General features: G+C 37.5%; 1 protein-coding gene and 1 long non-coding RNA gene across 2 annotated transcripts in view; both read right to left on the bottom strand.

The window, feature by feature from the left end:
• The window catches only part of LOC107501726, a 108,153-nt gene extending 94,367 nt beyond the window's left edge, over positions 1-13,786 (bottom strand). The window contains exon 1 of the long non-coding RNA XR_001594858.2: positions 13,725-13,786. This is a non-coding gene — a long non-coding RNA (uncharacterized LOC107501726). The remainder of the gene's footprint in view (positions 1-13,724) is intronic.
• A 3,398-nt stretch (positions 13,787-17,184) lies between these two features.
• Positions 17,185-19,140, bottom strand: LDOC1 (LDOC1 regulator of NFKB signaling). Its single transcript, XM_016128166.2, has one exon. The coding sequence runs from the start codon at positions 18,992-18,994 to the stop codon at positions 18,554-18,556; it is 441 nt and encodes a 146-aa protein (XP_015983652.2). The 5' UTR covers positions 18,995-19,140; the 3' UTR covers positions 17,185-18,553.
• Positions 19,141-23,313: the final 4,173 nt, after the last annotated feature.

Raw genomic sequence — 23,313 nt, 5'->3', positions numbered from 1 at the left:
AATCAATAGTAATTGGAGTGTGTTAGAGAAGCATCTACCATTTAAAAAGGCTGTAGTGAGAGTCATTAGGGTAGATCAGATTTTAGTTAGAATAAGGAGGTGAAGGAAATATTAAGGGACGTTATTGAAAATAATAGGATTTTACTGCATACTGACTTTAGATACCAGTTTTCAGAAGTTTAGAAATAGGGTTACAGCAAAAATAGACAAGGTACATATGGAGATGAAGAGATCTGGAATACACGTAGGGCTGAAATACAAAGGATAAAAGGGCACAATGAGACTAGTCCTAATGGCTCCAAAACAAAGTAGTGGTGGTGGCACTCTAATCATTGCTGGCCAGAGACGAAGGTAGTGGTTTCGTCTGAGTGGACCTGTTTGGTTTTATTATGCTCTTGATGTTTTCCCCTTGATATGGCAATTTCTTTCCTTTTTATTTCTTTCTATGGATTTTTTTTCTCATTGGGAAAAAGCCAGCATGTGATAAACTGTTATGTTAGGCACATGCTTTATTCAATAAACTATCATGCTGCTTAGAACTGAAGTCTCTTGAAGACAGGATCTACACTGTAAACATTCACTCTAAAACTATTTTATCCTATAGAATCATTCAATTTTTCTACTAAAGATCTCACGTTAGCTGGTTTGAGCCCATAGCAGTCAATCTGATACATTGCTTCAGTGTACACTTTATCTGTTCAATTTATCATCAGACCTATCCATCTGCTCAAGTGTTTGACAGAGCTAGCAATTCTTTCTTCTCCAGGAAGTCATAACTGGAGAAAAAGGGCAAAGACCCTGGTCCAACTTGGTTTGACCACAGAAATCCATTACTCATGGGCTGAATGGTCTGAACGGTCATCACCTCCTCAAATACAAGCCTACATTCTAATCCCTAAATGTTACTTTATTTGGAGAAAAACAATTGTTTGTAAAAGTAATTAAGTTAAGGATCTTGAGATGAAGAGATAATTCTAGCTTATCCAGGTGATTCCAAAATCCAAATGACAAGCATCCTTGTAAGAGTAAAAACAAGGGAGATCTGATACACAGAAGAGGAGGCAATGCAACCACAGAGGCAGAGATTAAAGAGATACAGCCACAAGGCACCGGAAGGTGGAAAGGAAAAAACACTCTATCCTAGAGTCTCCAGAGAGATTTCAGATCTGCAGACACTTTAATTTCAGACAGCTGGATTCAAAAATCGTGAGAAGACAAATTTATGCTGTTTTAAGTTACCAAGTTTATAGTAATTTATTACAATAGCCACAGGAAACTAAGACACTCACCTTTCAAATGTCATCCCTTTCCCATATGTACTCACTCCTCTATTACATGATATATTTATTTGATACATATTATTCAAACAGAATCATGGTGTGTGTGGTACCTTTGGAATCACACAGACCTTAGTTTAAATCCTGGCTTGATTGCTCACTAGTCAGAAAATTTGAGCAAGTATTTATACCTCACTGAGCCTCACTTCCCATTAAATAAAGATAATATTTTGTAAGGTTTTGATAAAGGTTAGAGATAATGATATATTATACTTAACAGAGAGTTTGGCATAATGTACACCTTCAGAAACATTATAATTTTCAGAGCTTCCTGCGATCACACTCTAGTGATGCCTAACATTAAAATGTCCAAAGGATTGATAACTACATCCATTTAAGTGAATCAACCCAAAAAGCAGGACACAACACCCTTTCTTGCAAACTACCTCCATTTATATTTCCCTTTATCAATATTTCTTAACAAAAGCAAGAATCCAGGGGTTTTAAATTCTAATCCTAAGTTTGAGGCAGCCTTGTGAGAGTGATCCTGGGTATCTCCAGCAGTTTTTATCTACCTCAATTTCAGCATCTACAAAGACTTAATATTCCTCATGAGATACACAAAAATCTATAAACAATAAAAGACCATAAACATTTTCATCCTTGATATGAACTGTACCATCACTGGGCCATTAACAGCATTGACACTGAACCTCTGTTCAAATGCTTACTTTTTACAAAAGAGAATCATATATCCCAGAGATTTAAAAGCTACTTCAGCAGCTACCAAAGCATTGTGTCAGCAAAACCAAGGCCATATATTGTATGTCTGCTTTCAGACACATGACTATAAGAGAATCTCTCCCACAGTGTATAGCTAGATGTTCTCAGTGTCTCAAGAGATTGTACCAAAATGGATTTCAGAATATTGTTGTCTTCTTCAAGTATCTTCAGGTATTTTTAAAGTATTGAACAGAACTCACAATGGCCTATCATTCAGTGATTCTGAAGAGTTTATTTATATTCTATAGGCATTTTTCAAATCTATCTTGCAATGTCTTGATATGAGGATATCGAGATATTATTCACTTGAGATAAGCACCATGGAGGAGAGGATTTTTCCAGCATTATGTTAGCTTCAGGATTCTATGCCCATGAAACTTTAGCTCTCAGAGGCAGGGCTGTGGTATTGATATTATTAGAGAAAGGGAGGGCAAAGTAAAGCTCAGTAAATAGATACACTCTCTTCTCTCTTCTTTAACTGATAAAATGTGTTGACTGTTATGCAACTGATCTAAACATTTCACTCAGGTTTTCTGAAACAATACAATTTAAGTGTTAAAGGAATATGAGGCAAGGGCAAGATCAAGTCTGTTGTGGATATATTTATATATGTGTTCAGGAGGAGGAGGCTAAGACCTGGGAAGGCTTCATTGAGGAAATAAACATTTGGACCAGACTGGCAACAGCCATAGAACAGAAATATCATGCAAATACTAGCTACTAAATAAATATTTCTATCACAATTTCTAGTTGAAAACAGAAATTACACTCCATGATGTTTATGCTCCCCACGTGCAGTTTGTTTATTTATTTATTATGGTGACATTGATTAACAAAATCCATGTGCAGTTTTAAGAGCAGAGATTTTGGAAATAATTGAAAGTATTAGAAAGGCAATACTTAAAAAAAAACAAGCACCCTTAAAATAAAATATTCTCTCAAATCTCATTTTCCTATTCATATGTATAAGGGTAGCTACCATCTCAGAGGCAGTTATACCAAGCTCACTGTACAGTGAAATGCTGCATCCAGAATTATTTTTATTGTACCTTTAGAAAATTTACACCTAAAGATGTATAGGCTGAGTGTACTTACAGAAACTACTTTAACTGTTCCATGGGTAACTCATCAGTCAAAGAAAGGGAGACATATAGAAAAAAGAAAATGTCATGGAAATAAGAATGTATACAAGAAGAACAGTAACTTTGAAATAGTCAGCTACTGCACACATATAGACATGTCTCTTGTGTTGGCCTTTTTTAAAACCCATTATCTTTCTTTCTCCAAAAGTGTCTTTTGACTTCAAACTTAAATCAGTGGCATTTCCTAATTTCCCTAGTGTGGCAGCATGAATCCAAGTTTTCTATGATAATGATTTTTTTTTTGCAAATACACTTATATCTCCAGCAGAGCACAAGAGAGTTTAAAATTATCATTGACAATAAAGCAATATGGGAAGCAAAATTTATGTAGATCATTGCTAAACCTCAGAAAGATTTCTACTGCCAGATGTCCTTGCTTACTACTTTTCTTTGGTAAATTAAATAAGGAAATGAAAATGGCTTATAAAGTGCTGAAACACTTTACTGAAAAGAGCTCCATGTTGTCTTTCTTTTGCAGAAAGGCTTATTTTCCTTCTTAGGGCATGCTCATGTCAGTCTCCTTTCTTATTGTATTTATTAAGGTAATGATGCCTGAATTTTATGATTTCTCCCAGACTCCGATTATCTCATGTAATGACCTCTTTCACAATGCTTGTTTAAAATTATTCATTCATCCATTTGTACAAGAAATATTTACTAGTGCCTACTGTGTACTCGATATTGTTCTAGGGACTAGGGATATAGTGGAGAATGAGACCAAAGAGGACCCTGGCCTCACAGAGCTTGCATTTTAATAGGAGACAGTAAAATAAAAATTACATAAATGATCATTTAACAAATGTTCCAGGGGAGAAGTACAGCACACTGAGAGTTTATAAAAGGGTAAACTGGTATCATCTAAGGGGTTGTGGGGGACACTGATCAAGTAAGGCCACTCAGGGAAAATTATATTTAAGGTAAAATCAGAAGAATATTGGAGTTAGCTCAGTAAAGAGAGGTGGGGTAGACCATCCTAGGCAGAGAAATAGCATGTTGATGGCCTTGTGGAAGGAAAAATTTTGACAGAAATTAAAGAAAGCTAACCAAGCTGGAGCTCAGAGTGATGAATAGAAATGGGAAGATGAATTCAGAGAGAAGGGGGAAAGGTAGATTGTACACAGCCATGGCAAAGAGTTTGGATTTGACGATGTACTCCAGACACTCCTAGAATTAGATGAAATAAAGATATTCACGCTAACTAACTTGCTAGAACTCTTTGTACAAATGTATCTGAAGATATATGTACATCAAATTGAAAATGACTCATCACTAAAATGGATATACTTTTACACTGATAAAATTTTGAGTTTATTGACTGCAATGTATTGTAGTATATCATTTTACACTTATATTTTCCCACTCCTAGTTTCTTTAATACAAGATGTCAAGTTTAAGGTATAAGAGATTATGTACTATGCCTGTTTCTGGAATTTTAATACATTGTAGAAAGTACATGGCATCCCATTAAATCTGTTCTTACAGGTATTTGGAATTTTTGTTTGCATTGGTTTTTATTTTTAATAAGCCGGTCTTTAAAATGGCTGGTTACTTAAAGTCAATCTAATTTCTTCATTAGGCAGATAAGTAAACTGAGGATACAAATGAATGAAAACACGCTCCTCAAATGTTAACAACTCTGTATTCCAAAAGCCTTTGAATTTTATGAATCAAGGCTTCAAAGTAATCCTATTCCATGATTTCCTCTCAAAGATATGTATGTGTATGTTTGTGTGTACACATGCGTGTGTGTGTATGAGAGAGGGAGGGAGGGAGGGAGGAAGAGAAGGAGAAAGCGTGAACGAGAGAGCACAGGGTGGGGAGGGAGAATGAATATCCAAAGAAACAAATCCACATTGCTGCTTTCCATCACTGAGGATACTACTGTAGGGCAAGAAAAATCAATTCAAGGATGTTTTTCCCTACTGAATATACATGTAAACTGATTTGTGAGTTAAAATTTTTGGCCAGCTGTTAACATAAAAATATTTCATGAAAGCAGTATGGAATGAACAGTGTCTATGAAAACTGTAAATCTAGATTTAAGTTCTTCTATTGCTGCTCAATAGTGTGTGGCTTGGGCAAGCCACTTAACCCTTCTGAGCCTCAGTTTTCTTATCCGTAATATGGGTATAATAATCCACAATATGACTCATAAAATTGAAGTGAAGATCAAACCATGTAATGTAAACATATTTATTAAACATTTTATTTAATTGTTATCAAGTTAATTATAATTAATTGTTATTAAACTTCTAGTAAATTATTAAACAAAGTACTTTCAAATAGCAAATGCTATATTTCACTGGAGAATTCTGCGCTACTCACTTTGCAATGATTTTCTCATTCACATGCAGATTTTAAACTGAAACTGGATATGACTTAATCTCACTGCTACTTAAATTTTTCCAGAGCACAGTAAAAGGAAAACTTTCATTTTGCTATTGAAAGAAGTATAATATTGATACATACAGAAACCTGATGTAAACATGAACAGGAAAACTATAGGCCAATCTCATGAATGTCGATGAAGATTTTTGGATTACATTAGCAAGCAGATTCCAGTTACATATTAAAAATAAAAAGATATATGACCAAATGGGACTTAGTCCAGAAGTGCTGGGATGGTTTAATATTAGAAAATTCATTATCCACCATTTTAATAAATCTAAGAAAAAAAACCATAATATTTTCTTCATAGGTACTTAAAACAGGCAGTACATCTAATACTGTGAAGCAACATGATGTTGCACACACAGATATATACCTATGTGTTTATATACGTGTAGATAGGGAAACATGAGGAGCATCGTCACTAAAGAGCAGAACAAAAGGAAGGATTCTCACTATCTCCACTACAATTTCAAGATGAAGGAAAACGTTTGGAGGCATAAAATTTTTTTTAAAAAGTATTGTATAGAATATAATAATACATTTGAAAAAACAGAAAATAACAAGAAAAATTAAAGTTTTTGGATTTGGCATAAAATTAGCACATAAAAACTATAGCATATACACACATACACACACTCATATATGGAAATCAGTTATAAGCTACCTTAGAATACAGTATTCAACATCTATATAAAGAACATTAAAACATTCCTGGAAAACTTGAAAGTGAATTTGAAAAACTGAAAAGGCATTTCTTGGACAGGATAACTCAACTTCATAACGATGTCTCCCCAGTTTAATGTCTTAATTCAATGTTAGCGAATATAATAAGTTATTTTTACAGTGCTAAGCATGTGAATTCTGAAATTCGTATGGAAAGATAAACATGCAAGAACCCTGAGAAAGAAGAGCAACAGAAGGACAGCTAGCGCTACCAGATATTAAAACATACTCTATAGTTTCTATTATTAGGATTGTATGGTAATGGCAGATGAATAGGCCTCCTCTCTAATTTAACTGAATAGAAAATCCACAAATAGACACAAGGACATATGGAAGTTTAGTACATGATAATCATGTCGCTGAGATTATCTGAAAATAAATGGCAAGGGATACTTGCATAGCCATTTGGGAAAAAAATAAATTGGATACAAGATACACTAAAATAAACACCAAAAGAAGAGAAATGTAAATGTTAAAAAAAATGGAAACCACAGAAATAAAACATTCCTTTATAACTTGGATGTGGGAAAAGTTTTCTAACTATAACTCTAAATATAGAAGCAATAAAAGAAAAGATTGATGAATCTATCTACATAAGAGTGAAACTTTGGTACTACAAAAAATCATTTAAAATGGTAAAAGACAAATGAAAAACTGGGAGAAAATCCATGTGACTTATACCATAAACAAAAGGGCTATTTCCCAAGTATATAAAGAACTTTTAAATGATGAAGAGATAAAAAACAGGAAAAGAACTTGGAAGAAATGGTCAAAAGGTATAAAGATAATTTGGAAAAAAAGAAATAAAAATAGCCTTCAACATATGAAAAATACTTCACTCACAAAAAGAGAAGTGCAAATTAAAACTACACTGAAATACCATTTTTAAAACTGAGAGTCAGGAATTCAAAATAGCCCTTATCCTGGTCATGCTACAAAAAAACAGGCAGTCTCATCCATTTCTGATGGATATGTAAAAATGGCAAAATCACTAAGGGAGGGAATTTAGAAATATCTGACACACTACATATGCCCTTACCCTTTGATTTAGCAATCCTCCCAGGAAATTATTGTAAAGGTATACCTCAACGAAGCAAAATAAAACATGCATATTGTTATCAATGGTAAAATTTATTTTTGTAATAAGAAAATATTTTCTGTACATAGGACCATACATAGGAGAATTCTGAATAACTATGGCAAAACTATAGGGTTAATTATGCTGCTGCACAATGACGAAGAAGGTATGTATGAATTGGCAGAATTACTTTCAAATTTACAATTAAGTGAAAAAAGCAAGTACAAAGAAATTTATGTAGAAAACTTCCCAATTCGTTCAATTAGGCCAATATTACCCTTATACCAAAACCAAAGACATTACAAGAAAAAAAATATGTCATTTTTCCTTTTAATACAGACAAACATTCTCAACAAAATACTTGTAAACCAATCTAGCAATGTGAAAAAAGAATTATATTACACGAACAAGTGTGATTTATTTCAGGAAGACAAGGTTGATTCAATATATAAAAATCATTCAATGTAATAGTCCACATTAACAGAATAAAAAATAGAAACCACATGATCATCTCAACAGATAAAGAAAACACATTTGACAAAATCTAACATCCTTTCATTGTAAAAACACTCAACAAACTAGGAGTAGAAGGGAATTTTCTCAACTTGATAGAGGGCGTCTATGAAAATTCCACAGCTAACTTCATACTTAATGGGGAAAAACTGAAACTTTCCTTTAAAGATCAAGAACAAGGCGAAGATGTCTGCTAATACCACTTCTATTCAGCATTGTGCTAGACGTTCTAGCCAGAGAAATTAGGCAATTAAAAGAAATAAAAGTCATTCATATAGGAAAGTAAGAAGTAAAACTATCTCTATTTGCAGATTACATAATCTCATATAGAGAAAATCCTAAGCAATCCACAAAAATATATATATATTAGAGCTAAGAAACAAATTTAGCAATGATACAAGATATAAGATCAATAAGCGAAAATCAAGTGTATGACTATATACTAATAAAAAACAAAAGATCTGAAAATGATATTTAAAAAATTCTATTTGGAATAGTAGCAAAAAGAAGAAACTAAGAAATAAATTTAACAAAATAAATGTAAGATATAATAAAAACAACAAAGCATCACTGAAAGTTATTAAAGATGACCAAAATAAATGGAACGATAGCCCATGTTTATTGGTTGAAAGACTTAATATTGTTATGACAACACTCCTCCAAATGATCTACAGATTCAATACAATCCCTGGCAAATCCCAGTTGTTGTTGTTTTTGGAGAAATTGACAATCTGAGTCTAAAATTCATATTAAAATGCAAAGGACCCCAAATAGGCAAAAAAAATCTCAGAAAAAGAACAAAGTTGGAGGACTCATTCTCTCCAATTTCAAAACTTATTACAAAACTACCGTAATCAATACAGTTTGATGCTGACATAAGTATAAACATATAGCTAAATGAAATAGAATTGAGATTCCAGAAATAATCCTATACATCTATAGTCAATTGAGTTCAATAAAGATGCCAAGACAGTTCAATAGGTTTAAAATGATATTCTTTCCAACAAATGGTGCTGGGACAACTAGCTATCCACATGTCAAAGAATGAAGTTAAGTACCTCACACCATATATAACAATTAACTCAAAATAGATCAAAGACCAAAATCAAAAAGTTAAAACTTAAAACTCTGAGAAGTATGAAAATATAGGTGTTAAGTGTTGTGACTCTGTATTAGGGAATGGCTTCTTAAATATGACACCAAAAATACATACACGAAAAAGAAAATAGACAAACTGGACTTCATCAAACTTAAGGTCTTGTACATCAGAGGATGCTATCAGAAAAGTGAGAAGACAAACCATCAAATGAGATAAAATATTTATAGATCATATATCCGATTATAATTAGTTCTAGTATCCAGAATAAATAAGGAACTCTTACTACTCAACAATAAAAAGACAGCCCAATTTAAAAATGGGCATTTCTCCAAGAAAAAAAATACAAATGGCCAATGAGCACAAGAAAAAATTCTCACCATCATTAATCATTAGGAAAACACAAATCATAGTCACAATGATGTACCACTTCACACAAACTAGGATGACTATAATCGAAACCATGAACAATAACAGATATTGCTGAAAATGTGGAGAAATTGTAAAACCCACATAATACCATTGGGAACATAAAATGGTACAGTCACTCTGGAAAACAATATTGCAGTTTCTCAGAAAGTTAAACAGAAAATTACATATGACCTAGTAATCCCACTTTTAGATGTATACCTAAGAAAATGAAAACAGATGTTGAAACAAAACCTTATACATGAATTTTCATAGATGCAGTATTCATAATACCTAAAAACTGGAGACAACACAAATGATGAATAACTGATCAGTGGAAATACAAAATGTGGTATATCCACACAATCGAATATTATTTAGCCATAAAAAAGAGTGAAATCCTGATGGGTGTACCTTGCAAAAATTTTGCTAAATGTAAGAAGTAAATCACAAAACAGCATATACTGTATGGTTCTATTTGTATGAAATGTCCATAATAGGCAATCTATAGAGACAGAAATTAGTGGTTTCTAGGTCTGGGGTAAGGAGAGGGAGATGGGAAAAATGGAAGTAACTGCTAATGTGTTAGTTTATTTTCGAGAGGATGAAACTGTTCTGGAATCAGATAATGGTGATGGTTGCACAACTTTGTGAATATCCTAAAATTACTAAACGGTACACATAAATGGTCAATTTTATCATATGTTAATTCTAATTCAACAAAAAAGATAATTTTCAAAGAGTAACCTGGACATAAATGTTCAGAAATTTAAATAGTTTCTGAAAGTAGGGGGTCACTGAAGGGTTTTAGATAAAAAGTGGTAAATAAGGTTTAGGTTTCATACAGACAACACTAACAGCAATGAAAACAGATTAGAAGGAAGAGACTACAAGGACAAAGGTCACCTTGGAGTCCATTTGGATAAATCTGGCAAGCAATGGGGGTTGGAACTAAAGAAAGAGTAAACAGGAAGGGACATATTGGAGAAGTATTACAGGAATGTACCTGTGTCTAACTGCATTGACCGGACTTATCTCTAAAGTAAATGTTTGAGTATAGATGGTTTTCACTGATAAAACTGAGTTCTATTATCAGTTGTTCAGTAGAATTAGAGTAACATAACAGAATTTATAAAATCAATTATCTTTATTTTATAGTGGTACCAACAGTTTTTTTTCATTTTCACTATAACTTTTCTAGAGTAAGTATTAATTCTAATTGTTTTAAATTACATTAGTACTGAGCAGTATAGTATGAAAGAGCAAAGATTCCTTTCAAACTACTCTTCTTTCTAGAGTAAATGCTGTTAAAAGTTTGGCACTTTTCTTCCTGGTTTTTTTTTCCCATTTTGTATGTGTATGTATGACACACATGCATACGCATATAGGTTTTTAAATATTTTTAAATGTCATCATACTCTACATGTATTTGTGAATTATTTTTATGCTAAACACTTCCTATTGGAACTTCCTCTGATAAATACAAACAAAATATTATTTTTTCCCCTGCATAGTAGCTCATGTGAGGATATAACTTAACCTCATTTATCTATCTCCTTTGATGGACATTTAAGTTGTTTTTTGTTTTGTTCGTTTGTTTCTTTGTGTTTGTTTTTCCTGTTAAAGAAAAAAGAGAATAGTCCCAGCATCTTTCTCACATCTCAAGCTGTTTCATGCAAGTACTCCAGAGTTTTTACAAAATGGGGAGAATCACAGAAGGTCAGAGTTGAGGGGACAGTGCCAGTTGTTCAGTTGAAGGACTATTTTGTTGTTAAATGAGAGAAGGACTGGCAGAGTGGCCCACTAATGAAAATACTTCGGATTACAAAACAGGAAGCAGGGGTCCATGGGAGATAAGCAACTTGAACAAGGCGTTACTTTCAAAGGCAGCATGAAATTGTAAAAAGAGCACTGGACTTGGCGTGGGAATTCCTAGCCCAGATTCTGATATTTTCTATCGTGAACAAATCCTTGAGCACGTCTGAGTCTCAATACCTCAATTTTAAAAATGTAAATAGAAATACCTCTTCACTGAGTTGGTGTGAGCCACAAAATTAAAATGAATATGAAAGTGATTTTTAAAATGTCAAATGCTGTTCACATGTTAATTAATTCTTAGTATCTACTCTTGTGAATTTTCCACTGGTATGACTGTGTTTATTTTAATGTGAGCACCCTCTCTCCTGACACTGCAAGTACCCCAAAATCAGTGTCTTTCTACCAGAAAACATAAGCCTACCATGACAGTCAATATTATATTCCTATTTTACTAAATAATATTTATTGAAAAAAAGAGAATGGAGTTAACATTTATTGACTATCAGATAAAGTACTAGGTAGTTTTTTTTTTATTATAGTAGTCCTGAGATATAACTTCCCATGATATAAGTAAGGAAGTTTATGATCAGAGAGGTCAAGTAAGCTGTCTGGACTTGACAGAGTAAATCCATGGCAAAGCCACAAAAGGAATCAAAGTCTTGCTGGTCATCGACGCATTCTCATTGAACCAAAAACTTTGTGCAAAGAACTATCTTCTCAACTCACAGCCAACCGATCTTTCCATATACACTTGTTTATCTCTTCTAAGGTCCATCTTCTGATACTAATTTCACCCTCCCTACTCTTTTTCCAATGAATTACAGATTTCTTTCTTTTTTCCACATAAATATTAATCAGATCTTTGGCATACGCAGCTCCTCTTCTCCACAGATGACTAAAACCCCTCTATTTTACTTCTTGCTAAACAGGGGGATAAGAAGTTGTTCCAAAAAATAATAGTAAAATTGACCTTATTTTTGAAATACATATGGTGGCAGGGGGAGATCTGTAGTGAGAAAGTATCCTAAGTCATTAATATTTTGTTATTCACCTTTTGGGTTCTCCCCTCTCTCTGAGCTGATTTTTATCTAATCCCTCTCAAAAGCTGGCTTAACACTTCCCAAGAATATAGACTATTTCGGGCAATGGAGACATTAGAATGACTGAGTAGCAGGGTTGAAAACACAAAGTACAGAATTTTGACTCTGAAAATAATGTCAAAATTATTTAGGTACACTCAGGTACAATGCAATCATGAGGGTATTATTTAAATAACCCGTAAAAAGTTAAAACAAAAAACGGGTGGGAGTGGTGATCAGAACTGTCTCATCTCTGGAAAACAGGAAGTACGCAATGTACAAGACACTAACATTTAGTTATTTCTGCCAGAAAAATGCTGTTGGGGCCAGACTGAAAGAGATGAAGAAAGCTGACTTATAGCTGCCCTTACTAAGGAAGAGTAGCATTACTAGGAATTAGACGAGATACTGCACAGTTCCTAGTAACAAACCCACAGGAATGAACAGTAAAAAAATGGTCAATAACATGGCATAGAAAAATATTGCCAGGAAACAGATGCGACTTATATCACCATCATATCATATCATAACATCACATCATGATCAACCTAAAAAATATAAAGAAATTACACCTACACAGCAAAAGAACAAATCAGAAATATGTAATTCAGGAATATGCAAGAATCAACAGAAGCTGAAACACGAGCTGGCAGCACTCAGCAAAGAAGTAGAAGAAAAACAAAACTATCCCTGAAATAAAGCCAAACTGGAAGCAGCACACAGAATGACAGATACTCCTGAAATCATTGTAAAGGACATAGTGAACAAGATTGATAAAAGTGAGCAGAAATGAAGAAAACATTTTAAAGTCAGAGAAAATTTAAAATGTAGCAGGCAAGTAAAGAACAATCAACATAAATATCAGTATATACATATTACATATTTAAAAAAAGTAATTAAGAAAGCTTTGTATAAACGAGTCAGGCTCTGAATTTACATATTAAAGGGTCATACCAGGTCCCATAAAAAAATGACAAAGAATAAATAACACTTAGATATGTCCTACTCAAATATAAAAAAAAAAACATTCCTCTGGAATTTAGTAAAATGCTACATCAATTATGCATGAAAAATAATAGAATGGCCTCAGACTTCTACAAAATAACATTCAGCACTAACAAATGATGGAGCAATGAAAGAAAAGATGACCAATGAACTCTACCTGTAAGTAAACCGTCATTTGCCTTCAAAAACTCAGAGCATATAGTTCCTGAGAGTTTTGTTTGTTTGTTTGTTTAAGAAACAACCAAAAAGAAAAAAAAACTACTAGCTAACAAAAAGAAATTGAATAGGACAAGATAGTAATTATTTAATTCATTTTTCTGATATAGTAAGACTAAAACGCCTGGGGATTATGGTCATGGGAAAAGATATAAATATTACAAACACTGACAACATAGAAACAATGTAACTTACAAAGTTGCCATGGGAAAGTTGAGTTCCTCATCTTCCATGGCTAAGAGTCAAAATGAATTATTCGTATCTGAAAAATAAGAGGTATATATACCATTTAAAGGTATAAACACTAAAAGGATGTACACAATAAATTGGGGAGCACAAAAATTGGAGGAGATGATGGAAAAATTGAAATATATTAAACATTTTCACAACAGCCTAAAAGATCATGAATAAAAAGGCAGATGACAAACAGAACATATATACTTACAAAATTTATTACAGATCCCTAATAAATAACGAGCTTCTAAAAAAAAACTGAAAAAGAAACATCAATGACCCAAGAGAAAACTGGGCAAAGATAAGATAAGAAAATAAAGTAAATATAGGAAATAGTAAATTCCATAGGAAATGACCTGGTTTCCTCCATAAATAAATTGCAAGGGAAAAGGGGTGGAAGGGAACAGTTATCAATTAAAAGAAAGTTAAGAGGTATATAAACCACATGTTGACATTTTTTGGAATGTAATTCAACCAAATAATTAAAAATACATATTAAACACACTAGGCTATTTGAATATAGATCATTAAATATCAAGGAACTCATTAATTTCAGTACATGCGATGATATTACAGACTGTTTTAAAAGCCTTATCTGATAGAGAAATACACTGGTTTTGAAGAGTGAATTTATACGCTATCTAGGATTTATTTAAAATATTCCATAAAAATTACAAGAAAGAAAAAGGATAAATGAAACAAAATGTTGGTATGTTTTGATTCTAGAAATAGGTCTATGGAGGCTCACTATACTGTATTCTCTATTTGTGTATATGTTAAAATTTTAACTGTGTACATTCAAATGAGTAGTCATAAAAGTCCTGTACAGCAGCGCAATTCTCTGTCTAGAGAACAGATAAATTAAAAAATCTCAATTACTTCAGTTACCATTGAAATATAATTCCCTTTGCTTTTTATTACTGGTATTAATTGTTTTAAAACTAAACATTTCAAACAAGGCATATAAACAGTCACGTAGCAGTTTCTTTGTTTTTTTGTCTTTTTAATTTTGAGCTGACTGGTTGACTGAACTGACTGGTAAATTCAGTCAAACTAACTGTATAGGGCCTTTGACTAAAATACAAGAATTATATTATTGCGATTTTTCTGATCAAATCATTTATCATTTAGGAAGAGAGGAGGAGGAGGAGGTATACTAATCTTATAGATACTATGATAAGGAAAAATAATTCCTTATTGATGACAGCTCAGATACCAGGCCCTCAGGGGAAAGGAGGAGAGGCACGAACTTTGCTGTCTGGCTATTCCAAAACCCCCTTTGCAGTGCGCCTCACCACTCACGCAGGGGACGGCTTCTGCTCCACTAACAAATCTTGCAATGCTGTTCATAACTATTACTTCAAGCAAGCAACTCCCATCCCAAGCTAATTACATTGTTTAAAAATAAGTCTCTGGACAATAGAACATTTGAAGATAAAGGAACAAATCTTAACACAGGCATTTCAGACAGGAAGATAAAAAGTGCAAGGGTGGTGATCAGATTTTCATTAAGGGAAGTAAGTGGTTACGAGCACTTTTTAGAACTAAGTGAACATAAGACTATAGGGAATAACATACTTGAACTGCTCTGTGATGCAAACAAACTACCAGATACTTTTAACACTACTTTAGCAAAATTCATATATCAAAGCAAATAATAAACATGCCTTGTATTTATCCCATCCTAATCACCTATTGAGGAAAACATTCTCAGCATTTTGTATCGATAAACTTTTATTAGCTTTGTTTTAATTGCTTTAAAAATCTATATTTTTTTTAAAGTTTCATTTGTTAAAAAATAAACATCCCATTAATTTCAAGAAGATGCCTTCCTCTAGTCTGCCTACTTTCTTATTGCGGTTTTCACTACATTGTAACAGCAGAAAACAACCAAACACAATGTGCGTAATGTACTTCTTGCTTTATAAACTGTCCTGAAAAACACAGCAACACTAAATGAGCGGAAGTGCTTACCTATTTAAATGATTAGAGAAATCCAAAGATACATTGGTAGATTTGACATGATTAAATGATTTTGAGAATTCAGGAGTCTGATGTTCATATTTGCTATTTCAGCATTTCCACTCACTCTTTATAGTTTCCATCTAAGTGGTTTATCTTTAGACATGGTTATTTACTTCACCATTTTCTTTTATTCTGCCTTACAGCACTATCATGAATTCCTTCCTAGGTGGTAGAGCCTTTGCCAGTATCTGTGCTTTTATTGCATATCTGTCCCAAAGTATCCAGATTCTCACACTATCCTCTGCAACTCACAGGAGAACCTGCTCTTCCATTCCACACACACACACACACACGCACACACACACACACACACACACTCCAAGCAAGCTCCTTAGCTTAGCTCTCATGGATGCTACTCAGATGCTGCCTTGGCGTGGTATCCTCTCTGACCAGAGATCACTTCCCCACAGAGCACATGCTCACTTAGTTTGACGATAGGGAGTATATCTCCTCTACTTCCACCCTGAAAGGTCACTCCCAAATGTAATTACAGCCTGGATTCTCTTTGTGGGCCTTACCTGTAGCTAGGCATCTTCCAAGTTCTGGCCCAAGACATAGTAAAAGTAACAACCTAGATTCACTATGAGGACAAAAACCTCCTTTCGTTTACCACCATATCTCTAACTCCTCTCAGTATACGTGGACCACTGATCATTTTGAATGACTGATTTATGGTTTCACTGGGCCCTTTACCTAGCTTTCTGCTGTGCACTTTTGCACATCAACCTCCAGTTTCGGCCTCAAATTCCTTTGCAAAGTTATATCCCTCCCCTGTCCTTACCCTCCGGAAACAACTTTCCTGGGCCTGAGAAATAACTCCTGCCCCAGGCTTTGCCTGTTCCCCAAGTAAACTGGCTTTCTCTTTGACTTCATGTCAGATTCTAAAGCATAAGTGAGATCTTGCTATGCTCTCATTTCCACTATCCCTGAGCTTGCTCTGCTCCTCAAAGGGTCGGTTTTCTTAAACAATAAGGAAATTTATTATCAAAATTCATTATTAGTCCTAAGGTATAACCGGCTCCAGGCATGGTACATCTGGGCAGATAGAGATGAAAATGAGAACTCTGAACTCCTCAAATCCTCATGAACCTTCCTGGATGGCAGAGGCAGCCCCTCCCCCCCAAATCACTCAAGCAAGCTTCTCTGATTTAACATTTCAATAACTTAACCTGGGATAATGACCTCACAAAAGTATGAAGATTCTTCTCGGCATCCAGCACACTTCCTCAATGATTCCGAGCCTTCCCCCTCCCCACCCCCCCACAGGCCCACTGATCTCAGAATAGCACAGCCATAGAAAGCCTGGTTCAGGAGATAGCCAGGCACCTTGCCAATTTCCATATACAGGAATCTGGGCCACAGGTATAGGTGAGGATTCTAAGGGTATCTGCCCAAGGAGGGTGAAGCATTGAGATTAGGCTCTATTTGTTATAGTGCACTTACTCAGGATCCAGGATTTAATGTTAGCTCAAGCACCTGAAAGGGGGATTAACATAAGAATGCTCCATTGTCAATTAAAGCCTGAACTCAATAGCACCCCACAGGCAATAATGATGATGAAGGGGCAGAATTTCCCTGGCAGTGTTAAGAAAGGAACCCAAAGGCTCAGGAAGATAGGAACATTGTGTCCTGATTTATGCCTGTTGTTTCAGTCTAATCGTTAATAGTGCCCCCTTTCACTCTCAAAAGTGTCCCAGTGTAGAATAGTGTGCTACCTGCTCATCCACCCTTTACCCACCCATGTCACCCCGGAGGCCCCAGAGGACACTCCCTTCACCTGGGTTTTAAGAAATGCCATGGTAAGAGGAGAACCAGAATCCCTATGAAGCTCTGCGGTAGCTGTCCTCTGCGGCCTAGAGATGACAATGGGGAACACTGGGATTGAACTAAGTTTCCTGATCTCAATAGGAATAACGGGAGTCAGAGTGAGAGTGGTAGAGGCCAGTGATAGCCCTTAACCATTAAAAAGACACTCCTTTTTTTCATAGTGCTCGATATTTATTGAAAAGAACGCCAAATGCTTTTTCCAGGTAGTAGTGAGAAGCTGGACTAAGTGCCCGTTTTTGTTTTTAGTGTTTTTGTCCAAATGCGCACATCTGTGGGACTGCTGCAATTTTTAAAGGGAAATGACAGCTGTGCAAAACTGGTGCATAGGAGAAAAGAAATGTCTACGATTTAGCTGCCAAGCACTCTAGGCCTCTGCAGCAAGCACGGGAGAGCTCTTGAAATAGATAAGGAACTAAGTAGGTTGAAAGAGCGGGCCCCTTCGGGGCTAGGCGAACTGTCCAAATAAATGTCCAAGAAGGTGGAGGCAACTCAGGCATTTTCTAGGTTGGTCCTTTGCTCCAAAGGCAGCGTTCTGTCGCTGAAGTGTGGTGGACGGTGGTGTAGTGGCAGCTGAAGTCTCTGGGCAGATGTAGGCCTGGCAGTTGGCAGGGCTGTGCATAGACTGACCAGTTTGTAACAGGGACCTGCCCTATAACTGGGGCTCAGGACTCAGTCCAAATGAGCAGGGGTGCATCCTGGGGCTGGCCAGAGTGGGTGACAGCACGCTTCAGAGCGAACCCCCAGCCCCAGCAGCAGGTAACTAACTGGAGCACAATTCCTGGAACAAAGACAAGCACTCTGGGGATGAGGGAGAGAACCGAGGGCAGGGGTAGGGAGAAGATCCGAGGGCTAGGGGGTACACGACTGCTCAGGGCGGGGCTGGGGCGAGGTGGCGGCGTGCGAGGCCCTCCCCCTTGGAGGCCCGAGGGTCTCCGGGCCTAACAATCAGCTTCCTCTTCGTCATCGCCGTCGTCTTCGTCGTCGTCCCAGCCAAAACACTGTTTCATCTCATCGAGAAAGGCCCGGTAATCACTCAGGATGGGGCTATCCATCTCGATGTAGGGCACCACCCACTCCTCGGCTTCCCCGGTGAGCAGGCTGATCAGGAAGGCCACCTTCATGGCGTCGTTGCAGAAGCGGTTCTCGTTGACAAGCATGTAAGACGCCGTCTGCACGATAAACTCGGGGAGCCGGGAGCTCTCGCCGTTAAACGTTTCGGGGAAGGGCACCGGACAGCTCGGCGGACGTACCTGGCGCAGCAGGGTGGCCCTCTCGCACACCAGCAGCCGCAGCTGTTCCATGAGCTGGCTGTTCTCGATGCTCAGGGCGCGGTGCCTCATCAGGAGCGCGTGCAGCAGCAGCACCAGCTCATCCACCATGGCGAACGGCTTGGAAGGGCAGCGCTGGTCTCAGCTAAGTTCGGCTCGCCTAAGGTGCACACCGAAGCCTCGCAGGAAGTGCGTGTCCAGGAGGCGCGGGTGGCCAGGGGCTGCGCAAGACCCGCCCACAAAGTCGCTCACGCGGTCGGTGCGCCGGCGCGGCCCCGGGCGGTGAAGGGGAGGGAGCGTGCCCGCAGAAGATACCAGCGCGGCGTGGGGGCGTGGTCAGAGTGGGGTGGGTCGCGGCGACGTGACCGGGGGGCGTGGCCAGGGAAGGGGCTGGGAGGGTCTTGAGGCTGAGAGCTGGTAGTTCTCTAGACCACTGCAGGGATCTGTGGCCAATCCCTGGGTGTGAGGCCAGTGTTAGCCAGGACTCAGCCGGCGCTGATATCCATCTCTCAGAGAGGACCAACCTGCTCAAGTCTAAAGGATTAACCACCCTTCAAACCAGCCGACTCACACAATTCAGTGTTTTTCGATGGGCCTCTGGCCACCAGATTTCGTTTGTGTGATGTTTGTTAACCTATTTTCTTGTTTATTTAAGTCTCATTCACCCAGAGAGAGCTATTAGCACTGCTGGCTGCAAGGCAGGAGTCACACATTCTTTAAGAGTAATGAAAGAACCTCGGGGGTCCTGTCAGACAAAACGGTATTTAAACAAGGGTTTTCTTTAGTTGGGAAATAATATATCTATCTTTTTATTATTTTTATAAATATGGAAGTATGAAAAGTTCTGCAAAGTCATCTGATGACTTTCAAGCATCCCGCCTATCTTTGACTATTCCATGTACTAATATCACTGTCCCTTGACCACTAGATATTATTCTTTGCTTAACAATGAAGACTCGTGTTTGTAAATGGTTTTGTTTTTCTACTTTGAATGTGATTATTCAAGTAGTTATGTCCAAGACCTTACAACCAACATTTTCCGTTGGCTCTGCTTTTTTGAATCACTGCCACCACTTTGAATCACTGCCACCACTACCAACCAGATCCCAGCCTTTCTTTCTTTCACGGATTGCTGCACCTAATCTCTTAGTTTTGACTCTTCTCTTCCTACAGCATATATATTCTCTACACAATAGGTACAGGACTCCTTTAGAAGAAAATTTAGATCTCTTCATCCCCCTGCTCGAAACCTTCAAGGAGTTTTTTCTTCTCAAAATAAAAAGTAAAGACTTAGTCATGGCCAACACGTGACTACATGACTAATCATGTAGTCCTCCTTACTGATTCTCACACACATCAGGTAACTCTGGTCTCAGGACTCTGGTCTAACTGGACTCTCCCCAGTTAGCCGCCTGACTCCTTCTTCCACTGTTTTCGGAGAGGACTTTCCTGACCACCTCATCTGTTAGAGTACCCTGCTCTCTGCCAGTAATTTCTAACCCCTCACCATGCTTCATTTCTTTACATATCATTTATCATACTGAGAAGAGACATCACTTGTAAAATTCTTAATCTTTTAGCAGGAAATTAAATGGGACATCTCTTGCAGAGTTAATCTTTTTAGTAAACCTAGTTAAATTTTCTTCCCTTCTTTGGAAAAAAAGGCCCTCTCCTTCAAATCCTGATAATTGCCCAAACTGGTGACTCAGATCCTCTGGCTACTGATAAGGGTTATCAGCTCATTGTTAGCAGAAGTGGTATTTGGCCAGACAGGGCCCTTAGGATCCGAGAGGGGAGAGGACTTTAGGCCAAAGGTCTTTTTTTTTTTACTCTTTAAGAAATATATTAACCAAGCCTGTTTCCCTTTACTCACTTAACAGGCAAATCAATAATAGAAATTAATAGATATATAATTTAAATAAGTTTGCATCTTCTTTTCCTTGTCTAGGGACTGAGGTGGCACTTTAGCAGAAAACCCAAGACCCCACCCTGACTGAAGCAGAAAGGAAAGAGCTCCATGAAAACCCAGGAGGCAGGGACTGCAGCCATTCTCAGCAGGAAGCAGATACAGAAGAAGAGACCTCCCGTCCCTCAACATTCATGCTAATAATAAGGTGGCTCATGACTCTTAGAGTTAGGCAGGAAAATTAGTTAGGGGGTTTCAGGTCTGCCTGCAAAGACGATGAGGTCATCCTATCCTAGAAGGGGTCCGCCCTAATCTACCCACAATTAAGCAAGACAAAAGGCACTTTTTAACTCAAAGAAACCATTTGGCAGAAAATTAGGTCAGTTTAAGCCAGTCACTCACACCTGCGCAATGAAGGCCCCAATGACCTTCAACTCACCTGAATCTCATTATACCACATTATAATATGATGCATATGCCCAGAAGTCATTAATATCATTATAACAGACTGAATTCTGGGAACAAACATGCGCAGAAAGCAAATGATGTATCACCGAGTCCTGTCAATCTTAGTTGTCAATCAAGGAAGCCCACTCCTCTAAGAAAAGTAACCACCCACAGCAAATAGGGATAAAAACCCCAAAGGCTTTGTTACAAGGCCTTTTGAACCACACTTCTCTTGCTCAGGCCCGCTTCCACGTCTGTAAGTGTACTTTCCCTTCTAATAAAACTTCTTTTCTACTGTATTTCACCGTCTTGCTCAGTTCTTTGTTCAAGACATCAAGAACCTGGACAATGCACTGGGAAAGGATCCCCACTCTCCGGTAACAATACTAGCAACCATCATATCATATATGTTGGTCCATTGGTCTGTCTCTACTTCAGAACGTAAGTCTCTGCGGACAGAGACTTTGCTTTATTAGCTGCTCTATTCCTAATGCCTGGAAAAGTGCCTGGCCCAGAGTCAAAGCTCCATAAATGTGTGGCAGATGAAAGACTCTCCAGGTATAGATATTGAGATAAAATTTAGAAGCGGTAGCTGCACAAAGTGTTCAAGAATACTCTTCAAACTTTCCAGTATGTGAAATGATGACTGACATAATAAAAACAATGGTTAAATAATTTTTCGAACCCTCTTCAGTCCTTTTACAATAGAATTGAACAGGCGTTCGCGGAAGTGAGAGGCTGAGAGAGTGGAGAGAAACAGGGCCAAGGTCCAAGTAGGGAAAGGAGGAGGGATCACACTGCTGATTGGGTGGGAAGGAAAAAGAGCAGGCAGGAGGGAATGTGAACTCTTAGACTCTCCTGTAATATCAGTCCTCCACTAGATGAGAAGCCTCTTGAGGCCAAGCAGGAACCCTCTCTCCTTTTATCTTCAACATCTGAAAATGTTTACTAGGTGCTCTATAAATGTTTAGTGGATGGAATAAAAACCAGGAAATGTCATAGATAGGTTTCTGGTCATATTGACTATTCACAGCTCAGACCATTCACTGTCTGGGGCAGTGATGAGTGTCCAGTTCCACTCTCCATGTCCAGACCCTACTACAGGAAGAGATATCCAGGGTTCTAGTCTCAGGAACACACATCTTATGGCTGACACCAGATCTAGCAATTGACATGGGCTGCCCCCTTGACCTTGGAAAAGGACCATGCACAAAGATGGTCACTATATGGTCCTGAGACCCAGAAATAAAAGACTTGCCTTAAACCGGGAGAGCAATACTTCGGTGATGCAGTACCATAGCTTCAGCTTCTCTGACTCTGATGCATGGGCCTTTCCAGTGAACAGTTATTATTCACTGGACTTCTGTGAATTAGGTCAGTCTGGTGGGGACCCGGAGATGATTGGGCCAATCTTGCCCTAGTCCTCTTCCTATAAACTCATGACAGAGGAATCCACAGAGAGCAGCCACTGGTATCACCTCTGAGGGGTCTCTGAGTTCCTAGGAAACAAAAAACATCCTTGCTAGACCATGCACAGAGCTGAAGAGTAACTTTAGGAGGTGCTCGGAGGAGACACAGACAGTTCCTCAGTGACCCTCATGGAAGCAGTTGGGAAGATGAGTATTATGAATAGACAAAATGTATAGAAATATGATATTCATGTTCACCATCTTCCCAGTGTCTATGATGCTCTTCCACCAATGCTAAGGCTTATGAGCCCTTCCTTCTTCATTCTCCCTACGTAGGGCTGCATGTTGCCTTACTTACTACTCTTGAATGTTTCTTTACACCTGTTTGAAGATGCTGTGGGCAGAGGCACAGTAGGCCATGTGAATTATCTAAAGCTCAGAAACTTTATCAGGACAGCCCTGGCTCAGAACAACCCAAGGGTGGTTCAGACCCCACTATTTGACAGGGGTGTGATCTCTGGTGCTTATCACTTCCACTACTTTCCATGCTCAAGCCTACCCTAGAAGCTAAACTGTAACTTTACCTTGAAACAAATATGAAATCATCTCTCAAGTCTTCAGCCTCCTATGCAGTGTGTACATATGAGGTGAACAACCTGGCACTTGAA

This window comes from Rousettus aegyptiacus, unplaced genomic scaffold (assembly GCF_014176215.1).
Source record: "Rousettus aegyptiacus isolate mRouAeg1 unplaced genomic scaffold, mRouAeg1.p scaffold_m13_p_9, whole genome shotgun sequence".
NCBI classification, from domain to species: domain Eukaryota; kingdom Metazoa; phylum Chordata; class Mammalia; order Chiroptera; family Pteropodidae; genus Rousettus; species Rousettus aegyptiacus.
This window is presented reverse-complemented; position numbering and strand designations above follow the sequence as displayed.